We start from the raw sequence: 17,891 nt of genomic DNA on the forward strand, positions 1-17,891 counted from the left end.
ATTATATTGTTTTCCAAAGTTTTTCTTCTCTTGGATAGCTGCTTTACAATTCTTGTAATGCACTTTCTGCTGTCTTTGGAAAATTGACCTTTGACTCTCCAGCCATTAGTTCCTTGTTTTGTGTGTATCATAACATTTTCTTATGTTTCATTTGTGAATTGACAGAACTGAATGATGTGTCTTCTTAACTCGTGAGAATGTGAGTTCAGAATGTGAGTTGAGAATGTAGTGACATAATGAAATAACAGTTTCTGCTTATAAGTCATCAGTATTAACTTTGATAGCTGTGGTAAGCTTTGAAATGAGCAGGTTGTACCTCTCCATTTATATCATTGTATTTATTATTTATTGTTGTGGGTTTTTTCTTGGGACCATTGCTATCCAGTATTTTCCCTGTAATGCCTCATTTGAAAGGCTTCAATGTCTTTCAAATAAGTAGCTGCTTTTTATCATTGCCAATCAGATCATTTCTGTGCAATCTAGTCGACATGACTCATAAAAATTCATCCTGCCAAAGCTCTCTCCTCTTTCCTGAAGGCTGGCACTGCTATAATTTTTGTAATGTTTTCTGTATTTTCCAATTATGAACAACCATCTTGACATTACTGTAAAATGGATATGTGAAAGATCCATGACAATAACTGAACATTTTGAGTGCAGTTTCCCTTCTATATATATATGTGTATATGTATGTGCGTATGTTTTATCTGCAAGTTTTTACGAAGCTCTGAATGCCTGTGAATTACAGAAGCCTAAACTATTTTCATGGTTTAAGTGGAGGTACTTTAATTCTAAGGTAAATCTAACTTTTTAAAAAGAAACTAACTGCTTTTTAATTATAAGTTGACTCTTCTAAAAGAAATCAGTCTGTAATGGTTCTCTGGATAACAGAAGACAAAGTCATTCAAACAGTATAATCTAATCATTCTTAACTGGAGTCCAGGTTAAGAAATTTCTGACTTTCTGTTCTTATAAGTGCTATCAATTACTGTCTTTCTCTGACCTTATTGTCTTAAAAATAGGCCTCTGATAACATTGCTTCACTGTGCTAAAGTGTCCTTGGATTTCAAGGTTAAACATTAATGATTAGTAAATCAGGTTTCTTACCGAGATGCATTTCTCTCAAATGTACTGCCCGGTCAAACTTGGAGAATTACAGTCTTGCTAATTGTTGTACATACAGTTGCTTGATGGTGGCAATATTCTGCTTTCTCTCTTCACTTTTTCTCTCCTTTTTACTCCTTTCATCCATAGATGTGGAGGCAAATTAAATACATATATTCCCACGAATGTCTTTCAGATTAGAACTGGTCTTAAATTAGTTCTTTTCCCTAATGAATATTACAATGAACATCAAAATTTACAAAAATATTCCTGTTTACAAAATGTGCCCCATGCCTTCTAATCCAAAAACACAGCTTTGTGAGTGCTGACTTCTGCAAATTGCCAACATGGGAACTAAATCTACTATATGTAGATATATAGAAATAGGACCTGACTGTGACTGGTACTGTGCAGAAGCACATTGATTTCTGATGGTGAGAAAATGAAGAGTGAAATGCAAATATGTATTTCTGTATGAAGCAGTGCTAAATGGTTGTTGTCATTTCACACTGATCTCTGACTGCAATAAAAGAAAGACTCTATTTGTGAGGAATCCCCAAAATGGTACATTTCCAGTTTTTCACTTGCATTTAAAATCCTCCTTACAAAATATTTAAGGTAAAAAGGCAAAAAGAAAAGTCAGAACTCAGGGTATGTGATCTGGAAAAGCCTAGAAATTACATGCCCAGTCATTTGCAACCTGTCCAGGTAATTTGTGTAAGTATTGTTTGAGTCATTATATTCAAGGCTAGCTTTCATGTGTGATAAGGACTTCACTACTTACCATCCTCCCAACACAGACAAATTTTGCTGATAATAAAGTTAGATAGGATGTAGCAGCTGGTCTCCTGTGCTCTGTTGCCTGTGCTATTTGAAGCCACATTATCAAGACAATGCTACCTACAAGATAGGAAGGTAAATAATTTGAGATAATAAGGCTTTTACATTAAACCTCTGCATACGTGGACTTACATGTGTACTCATACGATTTGTTGAGTAAGGACTCGTGGGGTTAAACTGCAAATGAAAAAACATTCCTCTTTTTTGCAGTGACATCTGTAATTTTAGCCACACAAAACCCTATATGAAGTCAGCGGAATAGTTTAGATTCTCTAAACATCTTTATTAGTTTTCCAAGAGGTGCTGAGTGATTTTTTTTTCTTTTGTGCTCATTTGATTCATGTATATGTTGTTTTGGGCACTTTAGATACAAAATTCAGAAACCTAGTCTTTAAGAAATTCGTAAAATCCAAACCATAATCATTAAAAAGGAGAAAATCCTTTTTAATCTTAGTCTCTTTTCCAAACCAAGCAAATCTTTAAATTTTATTTCCAGCTCGGCTGAAACCACAACACCACACAAGACAGGAAATGAAAAGGACTGGAGACTGACATCCCTGTTTTGCCAGCTGAATAACAGTGACTGCTAAGTTGTTGCCTCTTTTCCTCATTGGCTCAAAATCAATATTACTTTGGTTTAGTGACTGAGAGTCTAAGAGCAACAGAAAGAGTAGGAGACACTGAGGTTAGATGCAATTTCCCCGTCTTCTTTTATCATTTTCTCTCTCAGCACCTTCCCTCAGATGCACTCCATACTCCTTTTAACTACCAATGCATTATGCTGCTTAAAATTTCATGTTTGTAGCAAAGACCCCTAAATAGAAAAATGTTTTTAATGTTAGGCACTATTAAAAATACTGTGAAGTCCCAATCTAACAGCCAGCAAAGAACATTGTACAGATGAAGCAGACAATAGGGCAATTTACATTATAATCGATTTTCTTATCCTTTCCCCATAGACAATAAAGAGTGTATGTATATAAATGTCTGGAAATTAATGCCATTCATACAGCTCTGGGCTTTTTTGCATAGTTTAACAGATCTATTTAAATACTTTATATTGTTTAAAAGAAGCTATCAATAACTATAGGAAAAAGAGAACACCTCAATGAGTTCAAATGCAAAAAGGAAACAACACACCAGGCAGAAGCAGGAATGGGTTACCCAAGAGAAATTTCCCATTGCTCAGAGTTAAAGCTGGGAAGACGAAAGCTCAGCCGAGGTTGAAGTTCCAAGGGTTTAGAGAAGATAGATCCAGTTATTTCTTGAGGGAATATGACAAGAAAATAAAAGGCAACAGACACAAGTTACAACACAAGAAATTCTGATTAGATATGTGAACATATTTCAGAGCCACGTGAGTGATCAAACACAGGAAGAGTTTATCCAGATTGGTTCTCAAATCTCCAGTCTCAGAGAAAGTAAACTGGACTGGACACATCCCTAAGTAGCCTGCCCTAATTTGATTGCCTCTGAAGAGCAATTTGGATCAAATCACCTCAGAGGTCACCTCTAAATGAAATTATTTTGTGATTTTATAATAATTTTATTTTTCATAAATGACTGTAATTTTGGTCTTTATTTTCACACTCTCTGAGGCATCACTGAAGAAACCAGTGTCAATACCAATGAAAGGTAACTGCCTGATACCTGTTAAAGATTTTAGTTGAGCTTCCATTGAAAGTAAATATTTTCAAATTCATCCACCATAACTTCTCTGGTTATTTAGAAAATTTAAGAGTATGAATATAACATTAAAAAAGAACCCCAAATTTCAAAAGTTAAGATTTCTTTTATATTTGGGTAGCTGTAATATTCTTTGTGTAGCTTTCCTCAACACACTGAATTACTGCACTCATTTTGGTAGGAATCGTTCAGCATTACAGTAAGAGGAAATCCATCCATCTTGGATGTTGCATATCAATAACATTATTTTCCCTGTATACTTTACAGTGTATATTTCCAAGAAAACAAAGAATAAATTTTCTTTCAAGAAAATAACCTGGTTTTTTTGGATATCAGTCAACCAGTATCACTCATCTTAAAGCACTTTCAAAAGATGACTTAATAAGGTTAAGACACTTTATCACAGTTAAGTCCTGTAACTTTTTATTAAAAAAAACTCTCATTGACTTTATGTTGGGTCGCTGTTGAGTCACTACTATGTTGGATCACTGTTGCTATGCCTGCTGTGCTTTTGAACAGACAGGCAAGATGTTTAAGAAATCTCCTTCATGTCATTAAACTTGATTTTTATACTTGTAGGAAGAAAGAAGGATTATTCTGTGGTTTAAATTTAAAGTTTCATTCAGTTGTTTTGAAAATAAATTGCCTGATTGGATTTTTCTATCATTATTTAAAAAGACAGGATGCTGAATTTAAAGTAATTTCTGTAGGTACTTTCTACACATTTTCTATTGTACATATTCCTTGTTTTGAGTGAGCAGACTTGTGACAGATTAAAGATTGGATGAACTGAGAAAGTAGAAATGCACCATAATCCAACAGCTGGAACTCTTTTCAATAATTTTTGAATTGTACACAATGAAAGATCCATTTCTAAAATGTCAATATTTTCTCTTTTTTTTTTTTTTTGAGAGAAAGAATATCAAGTTAAAAAAAACCCATAAGCTGAAAAAAAAACCAACAAAATGGTGGTCCTTTCTAACATTGAAGTCTTAGGATAATAGACTTTTGTTTCTTTCTGCTTAGTGAAATGTTTCCACTCCTAATAGCTTTACATAATTATGGAGATAACAGAAAATGGATTTTGTTGTTATTATTGTTGTCTGGAGTTCATTCTCATTTATTTTATGGATTTCTTTCTAATATTAATATGGCTTGAATATGCACTGCTATGTGAGTGGTTTCCACTTATAACAATGTTAAGGGTTGCTACTTTTCGCTTGAAATACAGCTACAAACTATGTGCTATAGATAAATTAGCTCAGATTCAAAAAGGCAACAGTGTGTGCATTTACACTGTAGGGATTCTTTGATATTTCTTTTCAGATTTGGAAAGACAATCTATTTCTAAATAGAAATGAGAAAGTTAAATATAGTTTTAATCAGGACCACCCGGAAAAAAACAAAAATCAAGAAACAAACAACAACAAACTCCATTGAAGTAGGCAGGAATTTGAAGGGTTTAACGATGACAAAATCAAGTCATTTCTGGAGAAAAAGTAAAAAAAGACAATGCAAGGGAAGCAGAACAGTAAGTCAAATTAAAGATCGAAAATTATCTGCACATTGAGTAGATAATACCTGACTTATGTCTGTTGTGATTTGAACAAGTATCACTTTTAGTATCTAAGTGTATTTTTGACACTATTTTACTAATTTTTTTTCCACTTATGCTTCTCATTTTTAGATGCTACCATAAACTGTTAGTAATATTTAATCTTTTTTTCTGAGCAGACAAGAATTATGTTTCAGCCTCTCAAATATCTGGGCATAGTTTTATCCAATCTACAGAAGAACTTCAGAGATAACCATAAAGGAGTAGAAGTCATTATGTTTCACAGTCATGTAGCTGGAAGAGACATCAGTCTCACCTGCCACGTATCTAAAGACAAAATCAGTAAAACCAGTCTTATGCAATGATTATATTTGTTCTCATCCATCACCAAAAAAAATTGTTCATCTTATGACAGTTTAGTAACTGTTGATGTATGCCTGTGTTTGTAATATCTAGTATGGCTCTTAGGGAAACTAATTCTGCAGGAGCAATTTTCAAAGACACTATTATCATACTTGGCTTGCAACAAGTATTTTTCCGTTAAATATTTTTAACTAAGAATACTAACAGGTAGTCTCTTTTCTAAATATAAAAGTCTTTTTAGATTATCAGATAGTATTTCTTTTCTATTTTAGTATTAGTTGAACTAGTGTGTGAAGTTTAGTTATTTAAACAAATAGGTATTTAGGACGTCTTATGATATTTATTAAGACTGAAATAATTTCTTATGAATGAAAATCGTGCTTGTGTTCTACTAAATTAGTTAAAATTGCTCCCTTTGGCAATATAGTACATGTATTTTTTTAAAAAGTTACATCATTATGTGATCTGAGAACAGAGGTTCTAAGAGCATCTTTCCTCCTAGATGAGGTTGGGTGCAATCTGCCAGACAACATCTCTATTTGGGAATGACATGGTCTGTATGTTTTGCAGGATAGGACTTTGAAAGTAGGAGAGGTATCGTATTTGTAATTACATCAGAGTAAAAAAAAAAACAAAACCAAAAACAAAACCAAAACAAAATGGTGAAAGAGTACCTTTGGCACGGAAAAATAAAGGGAAAGGAAAAAGATGTCATAGTTAAAGGTGAGATATACCTCAGTGCCCATTGCAATTCATTTCAAACACCTGAACTGGTACCATTACTTTGCAACCTGAAAGCCTGAGTTACAAACCTGCTATTTTCCAACTGTAACAGGAAGGCCCATATATATTTGAATACTTCAAATTTGATGGCCGCACATTTGGAAAAGTGCCTCAAAACAGTTCTTAAGTGCATGGCTGTTCACACTAAGTTCCATGGCAGTCTCAAAAAAGCACTCAACAAAGTTGGTGAAAAGAGACAATTATAATGTAGTCATAGAATCATAGAATCAGCCGGGTTGGAAGGGACCTCTGACATCATCAAGTCCAACCCTTGATCCACTACCACCGTGGTTACTAGACCATGGCACTAAGTGCCACATCCAGTCTCATCTTATCCTTCCTTTTTTGCTGTCGGTAGTTTTCCTGTGTACTGTTAAAGATAGCCTGCCTGGTTTTTGTTTTTGCTTTTGTCAGGGGACCTTCAGAACTGTATTCCTCTATTTTTTTTTTTTTCTAGGCTGTAATCCTACAGATTTAGTATCTTGTAAAAGAGTATTCTTGAAACTTGTTTTTTGGCTTAAAGATAGTCTGTTCACAAATAGTTGCTCAAATTTTATCTGAGTATCTTTTGGGCTTTTTCTTATCTGCCTGTTTCTTTCCTCAGTGACCTACTTATAAACAATACCAGTATAATTACGTGTTCAGATAACCTGTTATGCTATACATGACCTCTTTCTATGGTTTGGTCACCTAACCCTAGAATTCCTCTGGCACATGACAAAGGAAATTGGTAGTGCTATACTGGTATTCTTTGCATCTCAGCTAGAGAGATTTTTTTAAAAATTCAGTCTCATCAAGAACTGTTAGGTACTGAATCAGTGTCAATACACCAAAGTAAAATCTAACTGAGGGTTAAGGAATGACAGCATACAGAGAGACTAAAAAATCTCAGTACTTTTCCAGAACTGGCTCCAATTCATAAGCAGACAGCTGGTGATAAAACATTCTTAGAGAAAAGGGTATGGCTGAAGACCAGATTTCCAGAAGAGACAAAAAAATCAGGAACCGTACCACTGGTAGAAAGTGCTGCCAAGTCGTGTGAGATTATGTTCATAGAATCATACAATCATAGAATCAACGGGGTTGGAAAGAGACCATCAAAACCAACCCTTGATCCAAGGGTTAAACTTTTGTTAAACTTTTTCATCATACTACAATTTACATGTACAGAGAAGATTCTGTGAAGTCCACTGGAGATTTCATTAATGCTAGCGTTTTTTACCTAGGGGGTCATGTGTGTCCCAGGAGTGCTAGAAGCACCTCATCATCTTATTCTAAGCTCTAGCATTAGTAAACTCCATTTTTCTCTGTGTATAGAGACATATTTGGGGTTTTAAGGTTAGTAATTTGCATTTGTTGGGATAGAATACACTGCCTTGCATTCAACCTCTGTATTTCTGTATAGGCAACACAATGAAGGCAAAATAAAGACTAATTTATTAGAAAATTACTTATTCAAGAAGTTGGTAACTTTCAAACACATACAGAAAAATTGTAGTCCGCATTCTGGTTTGCCTTACTGCTATCCACCAAGCTGAAAGACTCTGAAGTTATGTTTATTTTCATCTTTATTTTCATCAGTAAATGTTTCTATGATTTTCAGAACAGTTCTTACAGTTGCTAGAAATGAGATTCAAAGGTCTTGGCAAACCCTATCCTTAGTCCTCATATTCCCTAATACAGAAGGATGACTGGAGTTAAAACAAGAGGCATTACTCTGTTGAAACCTCCTTTAACGGTTTGGTATTTCTTCAAATACTTAGTAACTATATGTGTGTGTTTTTAAGCATTTCTGTAGTTTTACAGAGATGCAATGAAATTAAAAAAAAATTCTATTCATCTCTTCTGCAATTTTTTTGGTTTATTTCATGATTTTGAAGCAGGAACTTTCTACTTTTCCAAGGTTATTGCCTGTCTTCCACTTCACACTAAGGGCCCCATTCTGGTTTGACTTAAACAAGGATAAAATACTACAGTGAATTTGGGTCAGTAGGTGGATTGAGCTTTCTTTTCAGTGTTTATTCCTGCTTATTACTATGTGAAAAATCAGCTGATCTTCAATCTAAGTATATTGTTAGGCACTGAATTTGAGTTTTGTTCCATGGGTTCAGAATAACATCTTTCAACTCTGTTTGATGTGTACAGAAAATGTGAAGATTGCTTGTTACTTGAATGAGGCTGCGCTGGTATTTATCCTGACCAATAAAGAATTTTTTTTCCTTTCTCTCATTCTGCACAGCAGGGATCCTGGGTATATACTTGAAATACCCTACCTATATAAATCACTATCAGTCTTAAGATCAGTCACTTTTTCTATTGATTACTAGATCCTGCATCTACCCATGCAACTAGCTGAATACAATATAGTCTACCAGTTAGATATCTAAGATAACAGTTACTTTTTTTTTTTATTGAGGAGTATTTTTTCTTTTAAAGAAGTAAAATATCAAGTACCATGTCTATACAAGCATTGGCCCATCATTGACTTACAAATGAAACAAAAGAAAAAAATTTATAATGCCACAGAAGAAAAGCTATCTTCTTGTTACAATAAAATCTGCATTACATTTCAAGGAAGATCTGAGTGTTTAATATAGGGATACTAAATAATATCAAAATGTTCATTCAGACCCTGGTATGGTATTTCGTTCTTTCATTTCAGGTCAGATCTTAAAAACAAGTAGTTTAAATCAGATGTTTAAAGACGTATTCTGACTGTATGTTCTTCCATTATTATACCATGGACCTGAACGTATTCTTCCTTCAACTTGCTTTCTTATAATGCCTTTGATAGAACATTATTCAGCTGATTGGAAGAGAGACATATTAGACCTTGACACTGGAAAAGGAATTTTTTTTTTAATTTCAGAAGTGTTTTATTATACTGTATTTGTTGGATTTTTTTTATTTAATATATTAAAGAGACTTCTAACATAGAAAAGAGCATGAATTAAAACTATAGATTTTCTGATTTTTCTTGCAAGTTTGAAATAGGATCAGGAACTGGATCAAGAGTTTTGACTGTTCTGTATTTGGTAAGTCAGAATGAAGTCCTGGATACAAATTTTATCGAATGCAAGAAAATTCAGATTTAATCCATGTCTGACCTTTGCAGGATAATCCATCTCTTTGTGGTCTTAAAATGTGAAAAATAAAATTGTAAGATACAGATTCTGTATGGAAAAAGTCAGAGAGATGTAGAAATTACAGGATAACAGAGTTTACCTGACTTTAAAATGCATTTGTAATCATAAGCATGTACATTGTTTTAAATGTCTAAACTGCATTTTATGTGCATTTTGTAAATGTACATAGTTTGTTGTCAACAAGAAGATCAATACAGTACTGTCCAAATTGTTCATTCATTATTTAGCCTTTCTAGTGACACCATTACTGTCAGCTTTGGTTATAGAACTTCATTTATTTAAAATTTCATTCACTGTGGGAAGGATGAGGAAGTGAATCATGTCTCAATAATGGAAATCTGGAAGGAGAAGGTGTTGTCGTGTGTATTGAATTAACAGCCACAAGGTACTAGGTCATTTTGAGGTTTATGTTTCAGGCAGAAGCGTTGCTCAAATGATTATCACTGGAATTATCTTAAGTGTTCAGGTCCCACCAAAATTAATGGGCATTAGACTAGTAGTTCAAAACCTGTGTAGTTTTTATATACAAGGCTTATCTGGTTGCTTTTGAAATTATCTCTGCATAACTATCTGTTATAGTATAGCATGACTGAAATGCCCTGACACCCAGGCAGCCTCACAGACAATTTATGCAATGTGCTGTAAGAATGCATAAACCCTCCCACCCCCATCCAGTTTTCTCACATGACTAAAACCAGCAAATGGAGTAGCATCAAGACAAGAAAAAAAAAGACATACGAATGAGAAAATTACAGGCTTCATCCATTGATAGCTACAGCAAAAATCAGAATCTCAAGATGACTAATGCTTAGTGTACCCTACTCTCTTGAGTAATAGAGGAAAGCTTGATTTATGTAGTTAGTAAGGAGCAGCTGCCATCTCCAGCTACTGAGTCCCATGACTCTCTGATTCTCCGGTCAGTGAGTGCAGGGACCTGGGGTCTCGACCACGGCTGAGGGACCCAGCTGCCACCTTCCTGTCTGCAGGTTCAACCAGTAGCAATGCACAGAGAGCGCCCTAGAGAGCAGTAATAACTGTGCACTAATATTGTGTATGCCAAGAACTGCTACGTAGATGCAGTGAAGCTGAGAATCACATATTGGAATACCTCTGTGGTTTGTTCTTGAATGGTATTAAGTACTAGTAACAATTTGCTTAAATATATTGTTAAAGCTGATAATACATTTGTAACTTATATATCTAATTCATACTCTTTATGATGTGAAGAGTGAATTGTGGCTCTTGGTTTTGATCTACTTTTCAGTTAGTGTTTGAAGGATGGTGGATAATCTTTCATTGTATTCAGATATATCTGTATAATTTCTCTGGCTTTGCTAGGTTTACATGAACATTGGTAAGAATTTATCCCAGTGTTGGTAACTTTGAATTTAATATTAAAAACGAAGGAATTGTGGAAGTGCTCTGAACTGGAAGATGATATGTAGGTTTCCTGCACAGCTCTGCTGAAGCACTGAAGATCTAAATGGCCATGTGCTTGGTGTTAGTTTGGGGATTCTTGTTTGGAAGCAGTTATGGGGAACGTTCAGTGACAGTTTAAAAAACAGACAGTTATACTGCAAGAGTGACCTGCTTAAATATAATTGGAGAAAGCATCTATAAGAAACATGCAAATATTGTGCTTGCATCCTCCAAACAACAGAGAATTAACTTGCACTTTTGTCTCTCTGTACTGTTGTCTGGAAAGTCTTTAACAGTTTAATCAGTTACTGGAAAAACACCACTTGGAAAAAGTTGGAGGCAGGTTTCTGAAAGCCCTGTCCCCTTTACATCAGATAGGTCACTAGTCAGTGCACATGATGGGAAGACAAGATAAATGATGTCCCTACAACTTGATTTTTCTGACAGTCCAAAATAAAAATGAAGTTATTATGCGCTAGTTAGGCATTTGGGGGATTCCTAGGAGCTTTCCTTCTCCAGTGGATGTGTATTAGTGTGAGGGGTATATTTGCCTTCCTCGTAGAAGTTTATGACTCCTTGCAATTTTACTCCAGATGTGATATGACCCCAAGGCAAGCCTTTGCCTAACTCCTTAAAGTACCTGTCAGAGCAAACTTTTAGCTTTGTCAGTGCTTAATTACTATAGCATCTCTGATTAATTCTGTACCACCATCAGTGAACTCTGAAGTAAATGTTTACTAAAGTGAGTAGGGGAAATTTAGGAGCTACCAACAGTAAATTTAGATGATGGGCAAGGTTGTTTCAGAAAACCTTAAAAAGCGTTACTGATTATATGAATGCTCTGGCAAAACCTTTCAGTTAAAATGTGACTTGATTATATTTTGGGAAAGACTTACGTTTAACTTGGGGTTTTTTAAGTGCCAAAGTAGACATCATCTGTCCTCAAGCCACAGTTGCTTGCTTCTGTCCTCTATTTATTGCCCTCCCTTTCAGCCAATTCGACTGCTTGTGTGACATGTGATAAACTGTGTTCAAGAACGGAAGTTAAAATTATGGTCCTTCCTTTTCTTTCCTGCTGCTGTTCAACGTATTGGTTTGATAATCTGTAATTCTCCTGTCTCCACAAATGGTATTGAAAAGGCAGTAAGGCATTGCAGATAGACAAGTTGGCTGGGAAAGTGGGAGAAGTAATGGGAGCTGCATAATCTGTCTTAGCTACCAAAACAAATGTGTGTGATTTTTTTCCCCTTGACAGACAAGTACTGAGTGGCTGGTCATCTACCTAGCTGAACTCTGCTACACTATTATGCATTTTCAAACTTTTTACCTTTTTTTACCAATAAATTGTTGTTAGCCCCTCTCCCTTCCTTCCTGATCTCATGGACCTCTTGAACAGATTCTGTCTAAATTATTTTCTTGAAGGTTTTTCAGGGAGGTCATTGTTAAAGATTTATAAGTAGTGAATGAGGCTCTCCACTGTCTTATCGAGGACATTTTTCTCAAGTAAATTGACACATTCACTTCCGAAGGGCATTCAGTTAGACAATTGCATACAAACATACTCTGTCTCCTTACCTTTTAGCCTGAGCAAGACACTAATTCATTCTCATCTCTTATAAACCACCTTCAAACAGACAAGAAAATAAATGTATTCAGAGCAAAGCTGAAAATACTACAGAATGTCCTCAGATTCCTCAGAAGTGGTCCGGGATATTCGATTTTAGGGTTATTTTCAAGTTTACAGAAAGTTTCCAATATAAATGTTCATTGCCCATGAACAAAAAGACAAAGTGACAAAAAGAGGAAGCCTGGTTCTAAAGAAAGCTGAACTGGAAATTCACTTCATGGTATACATGGAATATATTTTTATTCAGAAAAATCAGAGAAATTGGAATGTGATTCCTAAAATATAGCAAGGAGATAAATCCTTTTCCTATTCCCTTATGAGAGACAAAGAATGAGAAACAGCAGTAGAGAACTGGAGGAGGAGAAGGGTAAGAGAAGACTTCCACCTTTTAGACAAAAATTAGTTGATCATCAGCTGTACTATATAAATTCTTTCAGGTAGTTGCCAATTACTTAATATTTCCATGTTAATGAATAACTGTGTAATAAATCATTGCCACGTTGTCTTTTTTCTTTCCTCATCTAGAAAACATCTCTCTTTTCCTATGAAAAAAACCTGGCTTAAGTAATAGTATATGCAGTTTATAATGCTCTTTATTTTGGTGCTCTACAGGGTTTCCTGTACAGATGAATGACTCAGATCACTTGCTACTTCAGCATTCTTTTCAAGGATGCATGCAGTTTATTCATGTGGATGATCAGCTGGTGGATTTGCACGCAGTGGAGCAAGGCCAGCTGGGAAGCTTTGCTAATGTCACCATTGACATGTGTGCCATTATTGACAGGTAAGTTGCAGAGAGATCACCCATAGTATGGTACACTGATATGTCCTGCATATTCTGAAAATATACAGTGATACAGAAAAGATGGTCCTGACACTGTCAGTGATCATGTCAAGGTGGTCCTACCTTTTTAGCAGAGGGAACCATGCTTAGGTGATGGAGAGGATGGCTTTAAATTGTAGACTGTGTAGTGTGCAGTGGAAGGTATGTCTCAAATCTCCCCACTCACAGGCAGAGGAGGAGGTGAAAAGTTCTTGTAAGTCAGATTCATCCTACAGATCAATAATAGAACTGCCTTGAATAGAGGAAACTCTTCACACATTTTGTCTATTTCTTAGAGTGTTATGGAGATCTTTTTGCAACTAGAAGTTGTGCTTCCTGGCTTCAGTGCCTTCTGGATTCACTGAATTCCTCAGAGAACTAAAGCAGGCCCACATGTTTGCATATCTGTGCATGTAATAAATGCTCAAACTTTATTAAAATATTGCTTACTGGGTTTGCTTGTTTGTTGGTTTTTTTTCCAGACTGAGAAGAGTAATTCAGAATTAGGGCAGCCTTTTCCTCTGAGCCCTACCTTTTCATCCACTTATGTGTTTTTATTTATGTTGCTTCTGATTAATAGGTTTTGCTGGCAAAAAAAGAAAATACTAGGAAAGACAGGGAAAGAGCAAGTAGCCCAACTCCTGAATGCAGCCAACATGGCTTATCATGAAAATTACTTGTATATTAAACCCATTCAGCTGAAAATCTGAAAATAGCTTTTTTAAATACAGCTATGAAAGAAGCAAAGAGTACAAGATCATAGAACCCTAGAATAATTCAGGTAAAAGGCACCTACTGGAGTTCATGTGGTCCAAGCCCCATTCAATGCAGAGCCAACTTCAAAGCTAAATCAGGTTACTCAGGGCCATGCCCTGAATTGACTTCTGAATATCTCCAAGGATGAAGATTCCACAAGCTGAGTAACTGGATATCATCAGCAAATATCTGCTTGGTAAAGAAATGCATGTGCTTTTCATTTCCTACTGTACGTTAGGAGACTCTCAAAGAGATAGATGCTATTGTAAAAAATGAAGTATGACGTGCTGCTTTGGTCTTGCAAAATGCCTTCTCTTCCTGAAATGTAAACATCCATTTGCACTAAACAAGTTGCGGTGAGTTGACCATGGCCAGCAGCCAAACACCTACCCTAACTTTTGCTCTCTTCCCTCTCCTGGGAGATGGGCAGAAAACCAGAAGGAAGTTGAAAAGACTTGTGGATTAAGATGACAGTTTAATAAGAAAAGCAAAAGCTGCACATGTAAACAAAAAAAAAAGAAAAAAAAAAAAGAGGAATTCATTCACTACTTTGCATCAGCAGGCAAATGTCCAGCTGCTCCCTGGGAAGCAGGCCCTCAGCACGTGTAATGGTTGTTTGGGAAGAGAAACTTCCTCCTCCATTCTCTTGAGTTTTTATTGCTGGGCATGATGTTGTACGGTATGGGATTTCCTACGATCAGTTTGGGTCAGCTACCCCAGCTACGTTGCCATCTAAATTCTTACCCACCCTCATCCTCCTGGCCTTTATGGGGAAGAGTGTGAAAAGAAAGCCTTGATGCTGTGTAAGCCCTGCCCAGCAGCAGCCAAAACAGTGGTCTGTTACCAACATGGTAACAGCTGGGAAACACAGCACCCATGGGCTGCTGTGAAGATTAATTTAGTAACTTCATCCCAGACAGACCCAGTATACCACTTGAGTAATGTCAGTGTTAAGGAGCGTGCTTTGTGGTGTACCACTGAGTTGTTCTGGCATGTCAGGCTACCTTATATTGCTGCTCCCCATGGCCCTGTTGAAGATTGAAGTCATAGTGAAAAGAGGAAGTGACAAGCAATAGCAATGGAGTTTGTTCTGTCTCTTCGTGCATATCTGAAATTAAAACGAACTTCTGTGGTTAGTATTTGGCAGTTTGAATTGCTTGGTTTTATTTTGAATATTTGTTTTTTGGAAATGTAAACTAACTTGGAAGAAAGAATGTGAAGATACAGCTAATTAAATCTTTGCTTTTACCCCAGTGGATAAATCTAAGCTTATGTGGCAGTTTGTATTGATCCCAATGATTGAACCCACTTATGTGAGTTTCTATTAGAAATAATTCAGTTATTATAGAGAAGTTAAGCTTTTACAATGTATTACGCTGTACTTACAAGTAATTTACAGAATAAGTTAATTAGAATCAAAACTTTACAATGCATTTATGAAAAATAAGACTTAAGACTTCCTGTATGTCAAGCAGCTTACTTTGGAAGTTAACGTCATATAAAAGTTACTATTTAGAAGCTATTTCTTTCTATAACACATCATATACATTTAAATATTTCATATGCTATATGCCACATAAAAATATTATATATAGTGGCCTTCCATTATGTGACAATATTGTTATGCTTTATATACATTTATATTGTGTATTATATATTACATTTATTATATATATAAAATCTGTATTCATAATATATTTTGGCATAAATTACAGCATTTTAGATATGGTTATGTATGTATGTTTTCTTTATATAAAAGATGTATTCTCACTCTGTTTCTCTCTTCTGCTACCTTGGACACTGGTATCATCCTCATATAAATTAAAATTATATGTCTTACATTTATGCTTTTTAATCACAGGAAGATTGTGTTGCAAGCAGAGTAACAATTGTGTAATCATAGGAAATTAGAATAGTATTCAAAGAATTTTCTTAGGGTTGGCTTTGTTTTTTGCAGTGATTTAGATGTAATCAAGTTTGTTGTTTTCCCACAATCAAGTTTATTTCTCTGTAGTTTGCACTTCAAAACAAAGCCTTTGGCTGAGAAATAACAATGCCAAGCTTTAGATCTGATTGGATTTTCATTGCTGTCTTGTGCAAATGTGCAAATAAGAGTTTACAAGCACTTTTATTACAATATGCCACCAATATATAACATTTTTTATGTGGCTTTCTTTTAAAGAGTCTGAGTACCATGTGTGCTATATACCATCTCAATTTCACTTCCTTTGAAATGGGAAGATACTCATGGTGTGTTATAATGAGATCCTCCTGCTTTTTTAAAATAAGTTTGGATCTGAATCATAAAGGCTTCAGTCATTATCAACATGGAAATCGCTTTCATAGCCTCACTTCAGTGAAGACCCCCACTGGGCAAAAAGATAAGCTGTCACACTGAATTATTCCTACTGTAGACTTCCACCATTTGATTCAGGGGACAAAAGGTGAAGTTGTAAATGATGGCATTTTTCATCATTAACCAGAGTGGTTAGTAAGGAGGGGACAGTTTTTCCTATAAGAGCGTAACAAAAGGTGCTGAAGGTTGGTTGAGTTCTCATGTTGTACCTGCATGGAGGTAACTGTATCCAAAGTCCCAGGTTCTGCCAAGCTAAACACTGGCCTCTGTATGGAAAAGGTTTCTGTATTTTATTTCCAGTAGCTTTTTAAGTTGTTTGAAGAATAGTCATGTTAGTGTATTACACTTGTACTTGGGAGATAAAAGTTCTGAACCCATGTCACAGGTCGGAATGGAAGGTTTAGACAAAATTTATTAAAGAAGCCCTTCTATTGAGTCATGAGGTGCAGAAAGGACTCCCTTGCTTTCTAAACTCCTTCTCAGAGAGGAGACTGAGTGGCTGGATCCAATCTTAGCCTCAGATTATGTCAACGGTTTAAATTTAAGGAATTACAGAGATGTGATTGAACCCCTTTTTTCCTGCAGGTTTTAATGCTTGGCAAAATGAGAATATTTATATAAAATGAATCGTTTATTATTAAAAATGATCAGATAAAAGATCTTAGAATTTTTTACTACACAATATAAAAGCTAAAAATACTAGTAGTATAGTATAAGATAGGATAGTGCACTATATTGACACAATTATATTAAAGCTAGAAAAAGAAATAGTTATTAAGTAGAGATTTGATGTAACTCACCCATACCAGTGCTCCTGGGGAGATCTCTTTTGCTCAACCTCCAGGAGTACCCTTGGAGTGCGTCCCCAGCCAAGGGAGGAATCTCCACACATACACCCCAAGAAGGGTTATGTTAGAAGAACCTGACTTCACTGAAAGCAGACTGGGCTTTTATAGTATAAAATGATTGGCTGCTAGTCACAAATTTACAGACCAGCCACTAGCTCATCTGTCACATCCAACTTCAAGAAGCAGAATGTGTGCCTGCAGTTTGGTGAACAAGGACGGTTTTAGCATAATTCAACACCCAAAACAGCACCCCTGCACACTGGTAACTCTTCACAGATAGCTTGCTTGGTGTCTTTCACTGTTTGCATTCTCTGACTGGGTATTCTTATCCAAGGGTAGGCCCTCCTGCCACAAACAATGATTTTTCATTTTCAGTTTTCCCCTCCTCACATGAACATTTTGCTATTGCAAAGACTGCAAGCTGACATCTTATTACAGGGGAACACCAAGGCAAAGGGACATTCTCTTTTTACCAGTGGCCAAATAATTTATATACATATAATTTCATGCAGGTATGTATATAGTAACTACAAGCAGTAAAAATGCTACTGAGAAATAAATAATCAGCCCTGTTTCTGTCTCTTA

General features: G+C 35.6%; 1 protein-coding gene across 2 annotated transcripts in view; it reads left to right on the forward strand.

Annotated features, from left to right (window-relative positions):
- CNTNAP2 (contactin associated protein-like 2) overlaps positions 1-17,891 on the forward strand; it is a 1,033,702-nt gene that overhangs the window by 608,688 nt on the left and 407,123 nt on the right. For both annotated transcript variants that reach the window (XM_017822277.1, XM_017822284.1), the window contains one exon: positions 13,136-13,307. In XM_017822277.1, coding sequence (XP_017677766.1) covers positions 13,136-13,307 — 172 coding nt within the window. The remainder of the gene's footprint in view (positions 1-13,135; positions 13,308-17,891) is intronic.

Source organism: Lepidothrix coronata, unplaced genomic scaffold (assembly GCF_001604755.1).
Source record: "Lepidothrix coronata isolate B3197 unplaced genomic scaffold, Lepidothrix_coronata-1.0 Scaffold3, whole genome shotgun sequence".
Lineage (NCBI taxonomy): Eukaryota > Metazoa > Chordata > Aves > Passeriformes > Pipridae > Lepidothrix > Lepidothrix coronata.